The sequence below is a fragment of the Cyprinodon tularosa genome, unplaced genomic scaffold (genome assembly GCF_016077235.1).
Source record: "Cyprinodon tularosa strain WSP-4 unplaced genomic scaffold, ASM1607723v1 ctg812, whole genome shotgun sequence".
In the NCBI taxonomy this organism is placed as follows: Eukaryota; Metazoa; Chordata; class Actinopteri; order Cyprinodontiformes; family Cyprinodontidae; genus Cyprinodon; species Cyprinodon tularosa.
The window spans coordinates 138,524-156,565 of NW_024039577.1; the positions used below are offsets into that span (position 1 = coordinate 138,524).

Genomic DNA, 18,042 nt, shown 5'->3' on the forward strand with positions numbered 1-18,042 from the left:
GACCTTGGGTGTCCTGACAGGCATTGAAGATTAAATGTATTCTTGTTTGTTATTTATGAATTAAAGACAGAATTGACTCCCAAAGAGTGAGCCTAAGCTGTTCCACTATAAGCTTTGCTTATATTCAACATTTCCAGCTAACTTACTACCTTGTAAACAAAAGTAAAATATACAAATTTATATTCCAAAAAAGTTTAAAAAAACAATCCACTAGACTTTGTTTCCAAGTTTGAAGACGTTTCGCTTCCCATCCAGGAAGCTTTGTCAATTCAAAATGTCAGAAATAGCGTTGAGTTCGAGGTTTTATAGAGTGACAATTTGAATTGAAAAAGCTTCCTGTTTTGTTAAATGACTATGACCTGGATGACTGAGGATCTTCACAAGATTATACAAATATATATCTTTTTAGCATGCATAACATTGTGAATGCATAATTAATACTTATGAATCAGTTATAAAGTTTTTACAAATTAATCAACATAGTAACACACTATTTATTAGCTATTTATAAGGGGATATCTATAAGCCGAGCCTTTCTGCTTCCCAGAGCCAACCAGTCCTTTTATTGTTACTCCAGCTGAAATCCTTGCAATGCTGCACCCAACTTAAATTATTTACAGGAATGATTTAAGTTTATTGATTGCAGCAGAGTTACTGTTAAACTGCATTTGAGAACATCTAAAAAAACAGCAGATTCCTGAAGTTTGCTGAGGCCATTTACAAGACTTAAAGAAAGTGCTGATTTAACAACACCTAGCGGTGGATGTGCAGATCTATTGAAGTTTTTTCTCCATTTTCTTCCTCATTCATACAGATGGCATTGGAAAACATTGACCAAAACTGCACAATAAAAAAAGGAAAAAAAAAAAAAAAAACACTTCCTCAAAGTTGAAAACAAAACAAACATTTTTAGTTTAAAATACCTGCAGTGATTCAGGAAGTGACAAATCTAAGAGGAATTAGGAATGAGTTGGAATTTACTAAAGTTACCATATGACGAAAAAAAAAAAAAACGACCTATCCACTGTTTCCCTTCTGGAGAATATTTTTAAAATCTCTGCAAAATTCCCCTTATTAGTCAGCTGTTTTATTGCTTATCTTGCCTTCTGCTTTGTTTACCATTGACCCCTAAAAATGAAAAATATATATGTAAGGAGAGTAAATTATGAGGTTTTGTATCTGGATGACATCAACTCATTATTTAACCAATCAAAATGATTTAAAAAAAAAAGTACAGACAGTTTAACTGCAGCCAACTTAAATTATGTATAAAGCTTAAAAAAATCAACAACCAGAAAACTTCAAGAGACTGGAAGGAATGTGGGATTAATGTTTGTGTGATAATATTACACAGAAGATTAAGAACAATAAAGCAACAGTTCCATATTTCCAGTGCTGAAGCTGGAGCAATGTCCAAATATGTTAGAGTTTTAAACATGATATAAAAGTTGATTGTGGTCTGACCAAAGTTAGGAGGAGTGGCGGTCTAGTGTTTAGGGCACAGGGCTTTGAATCCTGAGGTTGTGAGTTCGATCCCCCTCTTCCACAGACTGGCCCCCTGAGCAAGACCCTTAACCCCACACTGCCCCCCGGTCGCTGCACAATGGTTAATGTTGAAGGACAATGTTGATAAGTTCTGTCCTTTCCTTTCAATGAGCTTACTGGTAGATATTAATGCTAATAACCAGTTCCAAACTTTGAAGTGGCAAACATAAAAATACAATGAATAAAAATCACCAATAGATCGACTAAAATAAAATTAAACACCAAAACAAAGACAAATACCATCGTTAAAAAAGGTGCTTGCTAAAAACGGCTAAAAAGGTAATGTAATAAAATCTATATTGCACTGGGGAAATAGTTAGAGCACTGAAAGACTTTATTATCACGTGATAGAGATAATAAAGTCCCCATCTTAAAAATAAATCTAGCTTGTGTTTTTTTGACTGAAGAGCAGCTAAGATGTATGACTTTGCAGCGATAGTTACCTACTAATAACCTTTATTTTTTACTTGAGTTAATCGAATTACATTTAAACGATTAATTGTACTTTTTTGCACAATATCTCTCTTATATAAGCCCTGTGTTTAATACTTTGTACATAAGTGGGTAGATTTTCCCAAAACACTGCAGCTTTAGCTGGCTAATAGAATTAGCTTTTATTTAGTCGCTTTAAGGGCGCTCTAACGGTCACTTTAAGTCGGCGCAATTCTACCTTAAAGTTATTAAAATATCATAAAACCGAGGTAATTCAATAATGCACTCACTTGTTATGTTTTCACCCGACTAGAAGCAGGAAACCACCTATTGTGCGTCGTGACGCTTCGGTGACGCGTACAGTGACGTAAACGCGTCGGAAGAAATACGAATCGGTGGGTTTTAACACGAGAAATTTTCGGTCAACACATGTTTATCAATAATGTGAATTGTTAAACTGTTCGATTGGAGTCGTTTAGCTTCATTTTCGCGTGTTTTCTTCTTCTTCTTCTTGTTAGATTCTTCTTCTTGTTCTTTGTTAGATTGGCGGATTGCAAACAGCTTAAAGGTCATACCGCCACCTACTGTACATGAGTGTGTAGCTTCTTCTTCTTCTCTTCTATTATGGCGGATCACAAGCAACTTTAAGATGCATACCGCCACCTACTGTACATGAGTGTGTAGCAGCGTTACTTCACATCTATTAGATTCTATTTTTTAATTTTGTATTCTTAAGATACATAAACAATGCTTTCCTTAGTTTATGAATATCTGTTATGTTTCCTTCATTTCCTAATATTCCTTTAATATTCCATTCATGCCCTATACTTCTAACTATTCTCTTTAATTTTTCCCTTTCGTGTTGATATAACTTACAGTTCATCAGTATGTGTTCTACATTTTCTTTTTCACCACATTTCTCACTATTTTTCCTCCCTATTAAATAAAGCATGTCATTTAAGTAGGTATGACCTATTCTTAATCTACTAACTATTATTTCTTCTCTTCTGTTTCTTTCATTAATGTTTCGAATTCGAACTGACTTTTGCACTTCATATAATCTTCTGCCTTTCCTATCTTCGTTCCATATTTTTTGCCATTCCTCCATTTCTTTACTTTTAATAAGTGATTTCCCTTCCCCTTTTCCAAAAGGAATTGAAATCGTTTAGAGTGTGTAGCTCTATGGTTCCACCTACTATATTCTATTTTTTATTTTTGTGTTATGTAAAAATAAAAACAATGCTTTATTAATAACCAAATTCTCCTCCCTATCTCCATCTGTCCCTGAAATTCCTTTAATACTCCATCCTCTCCCTTTTTCCATGATTACTTTCCTCATCCTCTCTCTTTCAGTTGCAAATTTAATGCAATCCATCAAAACATTATCCACATTTTATTTTCTTTCACAACCCTCACATACATCATTATTTCGATTCCCTAGTACAAACAAAAACTAATTCAAGTAGGTATGTCCAGTTCTTAATCTGGTATAAATTATCTCTTCCCTTCGGCTCCTTTCTCCATAATTTTTAACAATTACAGATTTTTTAACGCTATAAAATCTTCTTCCTTTCTCATCTTCATCACATATTTTTTGCCATAATTCTGTTTCTTTCTTTTTGATAATTTATTTACCTCCCCCTTTCCCATTCCGCATGTTTTCTCCCATTATTTTGGCTTAGTTTCTGAAAGTATTGTTCATGATGTCACAAAAGTGCACGAACATGTCCTGTGACTGGCCTAAAAGACAGAGTTAGTACGAACGTTTACGAAGAAATAAATATGCTTTTCCCCAAAATGTTTTTCAAATGTTAATGTAGTAAAGTAAAAATTTGTTTCAACATCCCTAACTGTCATATTGTATTGTAAATCTAATCTTATTGTAAGTTCATGTATCTCATATGATAAACTACACATATTAAAGGGTACATTTACATCACTTAAAGTAGCAAGTTGAGCAAAAATCTGAGAATAATTTCAATTCAATCTAAATCTGTTTATTTATATAGCGCCAATTCACAACTAATGTCATCTCAAGGCCCTTTACAGAGACACCACGGTCCGATTGGTTAAAAACTGTCAGATAGGTTACATTTTAACTGGCTCCAAAGGTAATAGCAAGATGCTGTAAACAGTTACTGCACTGTAAACAGATGAATAGGTGTGAAGGTTCTCTGACATTGGGCTTTGAGATACCAGAAAAGTGTTTAAAGCAGTGGTTAGCTTCTTAAGAGTTATAGTAAGTGGCACCTCTGGAAATGTGTCTCAAACAGTGGTGCTCAAAGGAAAAATACTGAACACTGTTCAAACGTATTGTCTTTCTATAAAAGTGTGGCAAACACTTTTAAAAGCAGAGATTTCAGCTTGGGAATAGGCAGTTTAAGACAGGGGCAATGGTCCTGGCCCCTGGTTTGGTCCCGGTATCTAGGACCTAGTGCCTGATAAATGTCTTTTAATGATATTCTTTGATAACAACACTATTACTGATTTGTCCCTTGTACCTATTTATTTTTTTTTACCTTTAAAGTTTGTTTTAACTACCATTGAGTCAGTTTTAACTTAAGTTCTGATTCTGAAATGAATAATACTGTCCATTTTTATTTAAAATAAATAAAAGTGTATGTGCTAACCCTTACACTTTATTACAAAGACTTTAAACATAAAACTTTTGTATAATATACCATTTTGGTTGAAGCACATTTATTTACCATAGAGACAGACTTTAAAATAAAAAAGAGAACATCCCTTTAATGTTCCATAATGGGGAACAAAAGATGTTTGGATTGACTGCAGCTGAAATCTGTCTAATCTAAAGGGCAGGATGTGTTTTTATCACTCTGCATTGATCTGAAATTGTGCACCAAATTAATGATTATAAACAAAAATCAATATGACATTTGTGCCAGTGATGCGTTTAGGGAAACATCTGATATCCTCTTAGGGGAAGAGTGGAAAAGAGAAGGTAGGGCTTGACAGACTAATTTTTGTATTATTAACAGAGTTTTCTTTCCCCTTTTTGAGAGGAATAAAAAATAAGACGTAAAACAATTAATAGGTACAAAGATAAGCTTGGTATGACAATTGGATCACAAACCCTTACTGCACCATTTAGTGCTGTACATTTTTAAGAAATACTCACTCCTAGCTTCCACTTGCAGATTAAATATGTTCCAGAAACCTTTTATTGGGCAGAAGCAGAAGCCTGGATCTTATTTACCAGATGTTCAGAAATTTGTTAACTTAGCATGTTGATAACCTCACCCTGACTGGTTTAAACAAACAGAGATAAGCTTCATCTCGCAGCACTCGGACAGAAAGCTTCAGCCATGATCCTGACTGCTCCTAGTTTGTGTCTCCCATCCACAGCCACCGTCCAGGAGCTCTTCTCAGTGGCTCGAGATGCTGACATCATCCCAGACATCTCTTTGGATCCGGTCCTGACGACTTTCCTGTCGCTGGACTCCTCTGCTGCTCTGCAGCACCAGTACGGCTTCCTGCAGAAGAGCCTGAGCAGCGAACAACAGGCGGCCTTCAATCTGAACCTCACTGCAGAGGTGGGCTGCTGCAGGGTCACATATGGAGGCGTAGGGGTCGTCGCTCTAGCTTTGTCCCTGCTTTTTGACCAGGTCGCACAACATGTAGGTAAAATATACACTATGTGACTACTACTTCACTTAGATTATTTATTTTTTTGGTAAAATGCCAAAACCAAGCTTATCAAAACCTGTGTTTTTGATCAGGTCAGAGCACAAGGTTCAGCAGAAGGCTTCCCTCCCCCTAAGGCATCAAGAGGGGAGAGGATTTTAGGAATCAGCACATCATCAAGAATTGGCTCGATTATCCATAGCTACCTCAGCCTTGTACCCAGCATTGCCAACGATGAGGAGAAAATGGCTGAGATCACTGAGCTCTGCGACAACCTGCTTAACCTGGAGCTGATTGACCATTACGACAGGATGAACAATAAGAAGAGAATGAGCACAGAGTCCATGCAGCAGTGGTTGGCAGGGGCTGCTTTTCATCTGCACCTCAGGATCCACCAGGTCAGATCATTTACAATAGTTTGGAAATCAAAAGATCGGATTAGTTGGAGCAAAGAGCTTCTTTTTTCTCTTCACCCATGAAATGATGTACAGAGGTTTGAAAACATCAACATAAACAGGAATTATGATAAATCAGGTTCACATCAGATTCTTCATGTTGTACAAGTTAAAAAATGGACACTTGGGTTTTCAAACACACACAATCTGGCATCAATAAATCACGACACTAAGCAATGGGACACAACACCTGTAATTTTACAAAAATGTCATTTTTGTCAAATATTTAACCCTATTAAGATTTTTTTAAATAGTCTTTCTTTTTCCTAATCAGTCTAAGATCTTTCAGATTATCGAACTAACTTTTGTATAAGGGCTGCAACTAGCAATTATTTTGCAAATCAATTAATCTGTAGATGGTTTTTCAGATAGCCAAATGTTGCTTAAAGAAGACTTTTTATTAAATTAAATCAGGTGAAACTAAAGCTTTTCCACTCGTGGAGTTCTGGATAGAGCATATTGACAGACGAAAAAGTTTTTTTTTTATCTTAAATGAAAAAGATAAATAAGAATATATATATATATATATATATATATATATATATATATATATATATATATATATATATATATATATATATATATATATATATATATATATATTTTTTTTTTTTTTTACAATTTTGCTATAATTACTTCTCTGTCAGCTAAAGGGCTGATTTAGAGCCTTGATACTCCTTTTAACGATTAATCGATTACTAAATCAGTTATCAATTATTTTAATAAATTATAAATCAAGATTAATCCGATTAATTATTTTGGCCCTATTTTATATTACAGATAATCTGCATTCATATAAAAAGGCTGTTTTCAAATGAGGAATTCAAGGCTTTCCAAAACAGCTGTCAATATGTCTTTTTTTCTCTTTTCAGGACTTTTTTGACTAACTAATCAATTGCTTTACTTTACAAACACTGGATGGTTTTTCACCATGCATTACTTGCTTAAAGTTAGTAGTGAATTAGAAGTAATTTTGTTAAATCATCATTTGACAGCTGCTTTCCTTCCTTATTACAGTTAAGTTTGTCTCAGATGAAAACATTTTGAAGGAGTAAAACAATAACAGAACAAATCCTGTATCACAGTGCTCCTTTCTGAGCATCCTTGTTGCTCCTTCAACAGGTTCGTCTTCACTCTGTGCCGTCTGGATCCATCGAGTCTCTGCGTCTGTCTTATAAGACCGGGTTTAATCGCCTCCTTCAAGGCTATGTAGCATATTTACGTAAAAACATCATGGTGACTGAAGCTGCAAGGCCCCTGAAACCAGCAAGCAGGGTTGAAACTACCAACACTTCCAGCACCAGTGCTGCACTGGGTAACCCAGACGATAACACTAACAAGGCCTCCTCAGGAGTTAACAGAAGCTGTGAAGACTTTCAACTGAGTGAGCTGAGAGGAAGAAATGTCACTGTCCTGAATACTTCAGCACCTCAGTGTTTCAGGGAGGAGACAGACAGCAAGCTTGGTCTATTAGTCATCGAGCCTCAAAGAAATGTAAGTCACAACGTTCAGCATCAAGCCTGTGAGTCTCCATCCATCCAACAAGCTTTGTTGACTCGTATTATGAAGTCCCAGGACCTGCAGCGGAACAGGATTTTTTTCCTCTATCCTGATAAAGTCCTACAAAACCTGCTGAGGCAGAGGGACGACTTTGAGCTGAAAGAAAAAAATACAACTAAATCATTCACTTTATAGTTTACCCTAAATCAGTCATTTTTAAAGGGTATTTCATTGTAATGTCTGGATATTAATAAGGTTGCAAGGTATCCAAAGTGGAGAATTTAAATTGACTGGATTAAAATCATTCGATTTATTTTTTATAGTATTTACTAAAAATATTAACCAGCACAAAAAATCTAATGAATTCTCTTTTTATTCTCACTTTATTTTGTCACATTTATCTGCACTAATATTGGTGGATTTTAACAATTTTCGTTTGACAATATTTTGAGGGATACACCATGGACAGGGTCCGGTCCATCGCAGAAATTAAAATATAACTCTTGAATTGTCAGAAAGACAGAAATACATGCAACTATGATTCAAATCACTTTTAAGTCACAAAATAAAATTACAATCAAGCCAAACAAGAAAATCAAATTTGGTTTAAAATTGCACTCAGACATTTTCTTCGTCTTCTTCTTTGTAAATAATCTGTTGTGTTGACATTAAAAAAAGTCAAAACAGTTTGTGTGCAGGATGTGTGGAGTTTGAAAAAAAGACTAGCTGACCCCAGACCTGTATAGGTCTCAACAATTACATCATATTGATTTTGTCTTACTGCGATAGCGGCTCACAAATCTTATTTCTTGTACGTGAAAAACATGTTTTTGTTAGTCAAATTCTCTGCAAGTACTCACATCTGCCGTGGTAGTAGAGGAAAAATTAGAAGGAGCAGAAAAGAAGTTTAGATTAACTGGAGTGTAAAACCTGACCTTGAGGCATATCTACACCAAAATAACTGAACGCAAATGAATTTACAGCTAGAGAGTCGCCCGGAGAGACACAGACACCCTCCACTACAGAAAAATAAAGAACATAATCTCCACATTAACTTGTGCACTGGGTTGAAGATTTTTGAACAGTTTTAAAAAATAGGAAAAGCATATAAAAACAATGTGCTGCAGTTAAAACTGTATATCTGGGTCATCTCAGCCTTTTGACATTGTTTGGCAAGTCTGCAAAAAACAAACTGATGCACCAGTATCAGACAAGATAACATGACATCAACAACATTTGTCAGTCTATAACACAAAATATAATCTTGTTGTCATGATCTGGCCTGTTTGCTCTCCCCTAATTAGTAATTCCTCTCACCTGCCCTCTTCCTTCCCAGCCTCAATTATAATTTATTCCTCTCACCTGTTTCCTCTGGTTTATATTCAGTTCAGCCTGAGCATTCAGTGCCAGATCATTGCTTGTCTTTCTGTCAGTCTTTCTGTTCAGTTTTTATTTGGTTCGTGTCCTGGATCCTAGCTGCCAGTGGAAAGAGGGTTTTAGTGTTTGTCTCGTCTCCTGATCGTCCACTGTTCCTCCCCTGCGGAGTCCTCTGGGTTTTTGGCTCATTATGGGGGGAGGTTCAGTTTTTATCTAAGTAAGCCTGGCTCCAGGGTGGAGACCAGTTTAAAGTCTGCTTCAAGTTCCGGTTCCTACGTCCTGTCTCGGCTACCCTTTTCCACTGTGCCTGCCTGTCTGCACCTGATCCTGTCTGCTCCTGTGCGTGACCAACTGCTCATGCTTCTGGTCCCAGTAAGACTCTGAACCCTCCTGGAAGCCTGTGGATGCCTGGAAGTCTGGATCCTGCCACCTGTCTCTGTTCCTGCCTGATCTGGATCCTGCCTGTTTCTGTCTGTTCTGGATCCCTCACCAGGATCAGCTTCCTCCATCACCTCTGGGACTGCAGCACTGGGGACACTTGTGGTCTGGACTGTTAAACCAGAGTGTCTGAGATTGGGCGGTGCCCCGCCCCCCGCCTGCAGTGTCCGCGAGCCACAGCTCCGCTTTGTTTTTATTTTAATAAATCTTTTGCACTTTTCTACTGACTGTCTCTCCTGAATACTGGGTCCATCTGTCTCGTTTCATGACACTTGTTTTGTTTTGGGTGCTATCATGTTTTTAAGTTGACAATATAGTATTATATATATATATATATTAAAAAAAAAAAGTAAAGCCACAAAAACTAAAAACTACTATTTCCAAAAAACTAAACAGTATATGTTTGTCAGCTTATAGAGTGTATTGAAACCTTTTAAGAGTGATTAATATGTATACTGAGTGTATATAATGAAGTAAAGCTCCAAATTTATGGAAAAGTAATAGGTATAGATGGCAATATAGGTATAGATTAAAATGAATCCAGCTGGGTGACTGGCAGCCGTGTGTGAAGTTTTTTTTGCCTTATGGGTCATGGATTGAACAAAATGGCAAGTCATGTTGATTAGGATAAGGAAGGATGGACAACAGTTTCAAATGGGAAAGAGAGAGATAGACGAGGTAAAAGGGGAGAATTGTGGTTTGAGAATCAAGGAAATAAATGGGTATTTCAAAAAAGCAGTTTAGATAGAGAAAGAGTTGTGTGAGGGAAGGTCGTCAGAGAAAAGATAAAAATAATATTTCGATTAAATGATGAAGAAAAACAGTATAATTTAAGCCCTATTTAGATTTCCAGAAAAATAATTAAGAAAATTGGTAATGTCGAATTAGTGAAGGGGTTGAGGGATTGAAACCTGCAGGTAAGTTGCAAAAATGAGGAGCAAAAAAAAACCAAGCTTTGGATGTTGAGTACTTAGGGAAAAGTGAGGTAATCGATATAAAAGTTGGAGAGAATAAAACAGTGAAGGGAGTAATAGCAGGAATTTCAATTATCGAGAGTTTTGGATCGATTAGAAAATTTGATTATTGGAGGCCAGGTTAACAAGATACAGAGATTGTATAAAAACATACCAGGGTAAAGGGTGGAAAGCACGTCACTAGAGTTCTACCAAAAAGAGTCAAAATAGGTTTCATGAGTTTCCCAGTTAGGCCGTTCATTCCACCTCCACTCAGGTGCTGCAGGTGTCAGCGCTTCAGACACCTGCAGCAGTGGCAGCAGTTTATAGGGGAGGGCAAAGGTGTTTAAAATGCGGAGAAGAACCTGAAGACAGGTGCTGAAACTGTGGAGGCCAGCACAGAGTTAACTATGGAGGATGTGAGGGGAGAAAGAAAGCAGTAGAAATACAACAGGTTTAAACAACAAAGAAATATAAGCTACGCAGAAGCAGTGAAGAGAGTCCAAGGATACAGGACAGGAGAAAGGAATTAAGCACAGAATCAGGTAAAAAAAAAAAGCAAATTAAAGCAGAAATAGAAGATGACTTCATTCCAACGTTATTCATAGCATATGTCATTAACTGTACAGACCTGGATCATTGCGAGAAGAGCTGAAAAGTTTTGGGGACTCAAAGAAGTCAATTGGGAAAACATAGTTACAAGGTTGGAGATGGAGGGAAGACCAGGAGCATCAGTTGTTTTGTTCTCGTGTTAATGATAAAAATAATTAAAGGTGTTATGGATAGTGTTTTAATGAATATATGAATAGGGTAGAACATTTAATGCAATTGTTTGATATAAGGGACTGTAGGAGGATTTAGTTCATTCATTATTCAGAATAAAACATAAAAGGATATTGTTAATAGTAAATAGTGATGATATTAGATAAAGGTAGAAGATATGGGGTTATTATGTTTAGATTTATGTATGTATTTCAGACAGTATATGTCCATATAACATAAATTAAAACAGTCTGAAAAAGGGTGTATTGGCAGAAGCAAGACGCTTATAATGCCCGATCTACAAAGCCAATTTACATTGGATAGAAAGTAAAAGAAAAAAAAGATAAAAAGATAGCTACTGTTTATAAAACATGCCAATGTATGATTTTTTGGAAAAAAATTTCTACAATAATAATTTTTTTAAGGAAAAAGAAAGGAAAAAAAGGTAACCCACCAATACCTTACTGCTCTTAATTGCATTCACATGTTTTAATATTTTTTTTATCGTATTATTCTTAAATATGCTTTTTAAACCTTGGTAATGTTGTACAATCATTTGGCTCCTGATCTAATTTGTTCCATACATCAACCCCAACAAAGGAAATATAATGGTTTTTTTTGTTTGTTTGCTTTGTTTTTTTACATTTGTTCTTGTTTTTGAAGCGGGTAGATATATTAGTTAAAAAACGAGAATTTTATATGAATAAAATATTGGTAGGTGGCGGTAATGCGCTTTTAAATTGTTTGCCAATCGCCATTAAACCCCACAAAGAAGCATACGAGCAAGAATAATAACAATAAGAAGGATCCAGCCGGGGGCGCTGTTCCTCCGCTTTCTGCTGCATAGCATTTCCGAAGAAGAAGACCTCTTCAAACGTGTCGCTGCTTGTTTTTACCAGAGCGCCTGAAAAGTTGAGCCCATTATGAACTGAAGAGGACAGAATATAACACTTAAATTGTCTCTCAGTGGTAATCGTGAGGTAAGTCATGTCTGATTCTGTTTTTTAATTGGTTTAAAAGTGGTGACGAAACGTAGAATCGGCCCTGGGTTTAGCTAACGGTCCAGGGCGATCTAACAAAGGCTACCAAAAAACCAAAACGTGACGAACACCAAAGAGAAAAAATATATATCACAACGAATATACAGAAAAATAAGCTTGAGCTTTAAAACCGTATACATTTAATAAACAGAGCAGGGCGTTGGTTGAAGACCTTGTCACGGAGTGGGCCCTGGAATTGTAAGTTAGCAAAAAAGATGCTAATATTACGACCATCCAGTCCAGTGCTACACTGGTTTAAAGAAGATAAAATGACAACCTACATTATAGTCTATTTTAATAATTGGGTATCACAGTGTTTGGGTATTTTAAAGCTTGAATGTCTGTATCAAGCACATTTAACATTTTTGGCTTGTATGTTTTTTATTTAATGGCACGAAGTCAGTTTAGTTTTTAACCCCCACCACACCCACACGTGGGTTGTTTTAAAACGTGCTTAAAAGCCTTATGGCCAAACAGCACATGAAAGCTGGATAATGCGGGCTAAAGTGGAAGACTGCTCATTCACAAACTCACCCAGTGTCACGTTTCATTTTTATTTCCTTTGCTTTAATGGAGCTCGACACAGAACGGGGAACTGTAGTTTGGAATTAGTTGGCTTTTGTCTGGCCTCAAAGGGTGGGGAAGGCGCCACATAATGGCATTATGACCCCAGGGAGAAATGTTACGGATCCGCCTTTCTTGAAGGATACTCGGCTAATTGTTTTGTTTGAGCAACATGGGTCATGGTGTGACACCAAACGGGTTGGTTAAACAATAGCACAACAAAACAACAACTAAACTTTAGCAATTTGATATCGAAAATTTGACATTTTTTATATTATGTTTTAAATGTCCTTCAAAGTAAAATAAAGACAAAACAGATTGTTGGAGCAGTCTAATTTGCAATCCTAACAGTTAATTAAAATCCATGTTTTTTTGTTGTTGTTTTTTTATGACATTTTCCTCTGATTACGGTAAGTATTTTTATAAGGGATAGGGGAGTGACAGCCTAGTGGTTAGGGCATTGCGCTTGGAATCATTTGGTTGTGAGTTCTTGCCCCACTCCCACAGCCTGCCACTCCTGGTCTCTGAGCAAGACCCTTGAAGGAATAGTACACCCAAAACTTGATTAGCCTTCATTTTCTACTCACCCCCATGCTGAAAAACACTCTGGAGTACTTTTTTGATATCTCAAATGCATCTGGAGATCTGGGAGGCTTCTTGCTGTCTGCTGACATTCAAATAATGGAGGTCTATGGTGTCCGAGACAGAAAGGTCCATAAAAGTCCACAAAAAACGTGTCAATATTCCTCCATACTGCTCGTCCAATGTATTCCAAGTGTCCTGGGTGGGTAGCGTCCATAATTTACTCGAAACGAAGTCATTTAGAATGTTTTTAGAGCATAAACAGTAGTGTATAGGATTTCCTGAAAGCGCGCACATGCGCGTTCACGAGCCTACGGAAGCCGGCAGACCAAACCAGATGAAAATGCGCATTCAGCGTCTGCTCTGCCAATAATGCAAGCGTAGAAGAAGAAATGTGCTGTTTACCTGTGCAAAGAAAGAAACAACGAAAGAAAAATGTCTGAGGACTTCAGTGTTGAGGAAGAGCATGAGTTCTTTGCCGAGCTGAATGCGCTGGTTTGGTCTGCCGGCTTCCGTAGGCTCGTGAACGCGCATGTGCGCGCTTTCAGGAAATCCTATACACTACTGTTTATTCTCTAAAAACATTCTAAATGACTTCGTTTCGAGTAAATTCTGGATGCTACCCACTCAGGACACTTGGAATACATTGGACGAGCAGTATGGAGGAATATTGACACGTTTTTTGTGGACTTTTATGGACCTTTCTGTCTCGGGCACCATAGACCTCCATTATTTGAATGTCAGCAGACAGCAAGAAGCCTCCCAGATCTCCAGATGCATTTGAGATATCAAAAAAGTACTCCAGAGTGTTGTTCAGCATGGGGGTGAGTAGAAAATGAAGGCTAATCATGTTTTGGGTGTACTATTCCCTTAACCCCACACTGCACCCTGGGTGCCCCACAATAGCAGCAAACTGCTCCCTAAGGTTAAGTGCAGAGGTAAATTTCTCCAATGTGAGATCAATAAAGTTCAGTTATTATTATTAAAAGGCTTGAAGTAATATAGCTTCAGCATATCAGAGATTCTAGCTGTTACTGAAGTATAAGTGTGTGGAATATCTCAGCTTGGACACAAAAAACCAAAAAATCTGTAGATTGTGAAACCAACAGAAGTACCCAAAACTAATGCGTTGTTGAAGAATTTTATTAATGCACTTAACAGATGAAGTTAATCTTTCCTAGTTGCTTCTCCTCATATTTCTGCATATCACTCTCTGAAGAACTGACGTGTAATCTCTGGACACAGTGAAGTCCTTACTGTAGCTTTGCTGTTATCTGTTGCCCCATATCATGTCAACTCGTCTGTTATATTGCATTTCTCCATCAGGACTTAAAAGTATCAGTCTACGCTCTAATGTTATTGTGCAACCTCATGTCAAATGCATGAAGAGCAAAAAAGTTAAACTATAAAATATATGTTGATATTTTGTATTATGTAAAAATGACATCATTATTTGGTGAGAAATTTATATTTAACATTGTTAATGTTTGTTTTTTTCTAGACTTCAACAAAATGTCTGATTCAGACTCTGATGGGGATTGGAACGATGAAATAAAGATGAAATTATGGGTAAAATTGAGCAGTAATAAAAATATCTTCCAAAAGTATTTTGTCCTGTTTTTCTCTTACCTTGCCTTTCTTTTTTTATTATTCTTAGAGATTAGACAAAGCCACCAAATTTCATCTATCAGGTAAGATGCTTCAGTCAATATGTATTGCACTCTACTGATATAGGTTTTAACTCTTGCAACAACCTATGACCAAAATGTACCAAAGCCTGCTTTTTAATAGTATTGCATGAACTTTTCTTCTACGTTTTTTTTCTTAAAGGTTATAGGCGGGTTATGACATTTTTTAACATGTAAACACCAGTAGCTCACTCTGGTTGCTTACAAAGGTTTTCTGAAAACCTTCTGTGTTGTTTGGTATTTTGTGTGTTTTATGCTTTGTTTTTGCTCAACCTGTTAGTACATAAAGGCCTTCTGTGTATCTTTACAATAACAATGCATGTACAATACTGAGCTTTTGCCAAGGGTGTGTTGTGATTCTATAGTTAAATTCTATTCCCAGCCCGCTGGGAATTTATGTTTCTGATACTTTAAGATGTTTATTGCCCTCCCCTGTAGGGGTGGTAAAATATCTTATTTAATCAGATATTATTTCAGCTGTTATATACTGTTTATGACACACAGTCCTACTAACTGTGTGTTAGAACAATAGATGAAAGAGTGATTCGATCACTAATCATGGTCAAACAGTTATTTCTGCACATACATGGAATAAATTCACCACAACTTCTGTTCAAAATATAAGATTTTATTAACAAAAATCATTCAGCTCCACGTCAAACGTATTTCAGTTTAACACTCTCAACTAAGACTAGTAAAACTAAACTAAACTAACTACTATGTACAAAGAGGAAGGGGAAACGGTTGAGTTTATCTGGAAGAATTTTGGATATGATCAAATTAGCTTTTCACTAATTTTAAAGAAATTGGAATGTTTTCAGACCAATTCCCAATGCAAATCCATGAGGTGAATAAAACATTATTTGGCCAAATAATGTTCTATTGAATGATTTGCTTAATCAAGAACCAATAACCTTTAGCTAAATGATTCTTTACCCTCTTTGAAATAGCTAGCAGCGAATATACATGAGGATTTCAATAAATGACTCTTGGTCATACTTGGTAATGGAAATGTAATGAGCATTTGAGGAACATATGAACACTAATGTTATATCAGTGTTTAAATCCTTGGTGATTAAAGCTTGTCTAAGCTTTAGCAACAGCTCAACACATATTCCTGTAGCATGCAGTCCATTCTTTAGCATCAATTAGCATTGTCTTTACTCTGCAGTAAACACGTGATATGATTAGCATCATCAAAAGACATACAGGTGCTGGTCATAAAATTAGAATATCATGAAAAAATAGATTGATTTCAGTAATTCCATTTAAAAAGTGAAACTTGTATATTATATTCATACATTACATACAAACTCATATATTTCAGATGTTTATTTTGTTTAATTTTGATGATTACAAATGACAACAAATGAAAATCTCAAATTCATCATATCAGAAAATTTGAATATTACTGAAGACCAATAAAAACAAAGGATTTATAGAAATGTTGGCCAACTGAAAAGTATGAGCATGAAAAGTATGAGCATGTACAGCACTCAGTATTTAGTTGGGCCTCCTTTGGCCTGTATTACTGCAGCAATGCGGCGTGGCATGGAGTCGATCAGTCTGTGGCACTGCTCAGGTGTTATGATAGCCCAGGTTGCTCTAATAGTGGCTTTTAGCTCTTCTGAATTGTTGGGTCTGGTGTATTGCATCTTCTTCTTCACAATACCCCATAGATTTTCTATGGGGTTAAGGTCAGGAGAGTTTGCTGGCCAATTAAGAACAGGGATACCATGGTCCTTCAACCAGGTACTGGTAGCTTTGGCACTGTGTGCAGGTGCCAAGTCCTGTTGGAAAATGAAATCTGCATCTCCAAAAAGTTGGTCAGCTGCAGGAAGCATGAAGTGCTCTAAAACTTCCTGGTATGTGGCTGCGTTGACCCTGGACCTCAGAAAACACAATGGACCAACACCAGCAGATGACATGGCACCCCAAACCATCACTGACTGTGGAAACTTTACACTGGACTTCAAGCAACGTGGATGAAGTGCCTCTCTTCTTTTCCTCCAGACTCTGGGACCTTGATTTCCAAAGGAAATGCAAAATTTACTTTCATCAGAGAACATGACTTTGGACCACTCACCAGCAGTCCAGTCCTGTTTCTCTTTAGCCCAGGCAAGACGCTTCTGACGCTGTCTGTGGTTCAAGAGTGGCTTGACACAAGGAATGCGACAGCAGAAACCCATGTCTTTCATACGTCTGTGTGTGGTGGTTCTTGAAGCACTCACTCCAGCTGCAGTCCACTCTTTGTGAATCTCCCCCACATTTTTGAAGGGGTTTTGTTTCACAATCCTCTCCAGGGTGCGGTTATCTCTCTTGCTTGTACACTTTTTTCGACCACATCTTTTCCTTCCCTTCGCCTCTCTATTAATGTGCTTGGACACTGAGCTCTGTGAACAGCCAGCCTCTTTAGCGATGACCTTTTGTGTCTTGCCCTCCTTGTGCAAGGTGTCGATGGTCGTCTTTTGGACAACTGTCAAGTCAGCAGTCTTCCCCATGATTGTGTAGCCTATAGAACTAGACTGAAAGACCATTTAAAGGCTTTTGCAGGGGCCATCAATTTTGAACCTTTTCACAATATTCTAATTTTCTGATATGATGAATTTGAGATTTTCATTTGTTGTCATTTGTAATCATCAAAATTAAACAAAATAAACATCTGAAATATATGAGTTTGTATGTAATGTATGAATATAATATACAAGTTTCACTTTTTAAATGGAATTACTGAAATCAATCTACTTTTTCATGATATTCTAATTTTATGACCAGCACCTGTATTGCTTGTTCTGTCCCTAATCATGCCAGACCTGCAAACCTTTTTCCATGTCCATTTGGAAAGCTTGAGTTTCATCCAGTTTTGCAGCTCTGCAGTCAGGGATTCTTTGTCTCAGTCTCACAGCAGGGGTCCTCTCAGTCTCACACCAGGGCATGCTCCTCGTCCAGTTTGGCTCTGTAAGTTCTGAAACTCAAGAGAAATGTATTGCAAAAGTTCTGTTTGCAGCAGTTTGGTTCTGAAGGGTTCGACTTATCCTCGATGGTTCTGGGGATCTGGTTC

The 18,042-nt window shown here is 36.9% G+C and overlaps 2 protein-coding genes across 2 annotated transcripts in view; both read left to right on the top strand.

The window, feature by feature from the left end:
• Positions 1-5,272: 5,272 nt before the first annotated feature.
• LOC119774434 lies at positions 5,273-7,772 on the top strand. The gene is made up of 3 exons (XM_038271948.1): positions 5,273-5,615; positions 5,718-6,020; positions 7,200-7,772. Exons 1-3 carry the CDS (start codon positions 5,304-5,306, stop codon positions 7,770-7,772), a joined length of 1,188 nt encoding a protein of 395 aa, XP_038127876.1. The 5' UTR covers positions 5,273-5,303.
• A 4,184-nt stretch (positions 7,773-11,956) lies between these two features.
• ttc3 (tetratricopeptide repeat domain 3) overlaps positions 11,957-18,042 on the top strand; it is a 45,664-nt gene continuing 39,578 nt past the window's right edge. Inside the window, exons 1-3 of the mRNA XM_038271950.1 lie at positions 11,957-12,087; positions 14,795-14,862; positions 14,951-14,984. Coding sequence (XP_038127878.1) covers positions 14,806-14,862; positions 14,951-14,984 — 91 coding nt within the window. The 5' untranslated portion in view covers positions 11,957-12,087; positions 14,795-14,805. The remainder of the gene's footprint in view (positions 12,088-14,794; positions 14,863-14,950; positions 14,985-18,042) is intronic.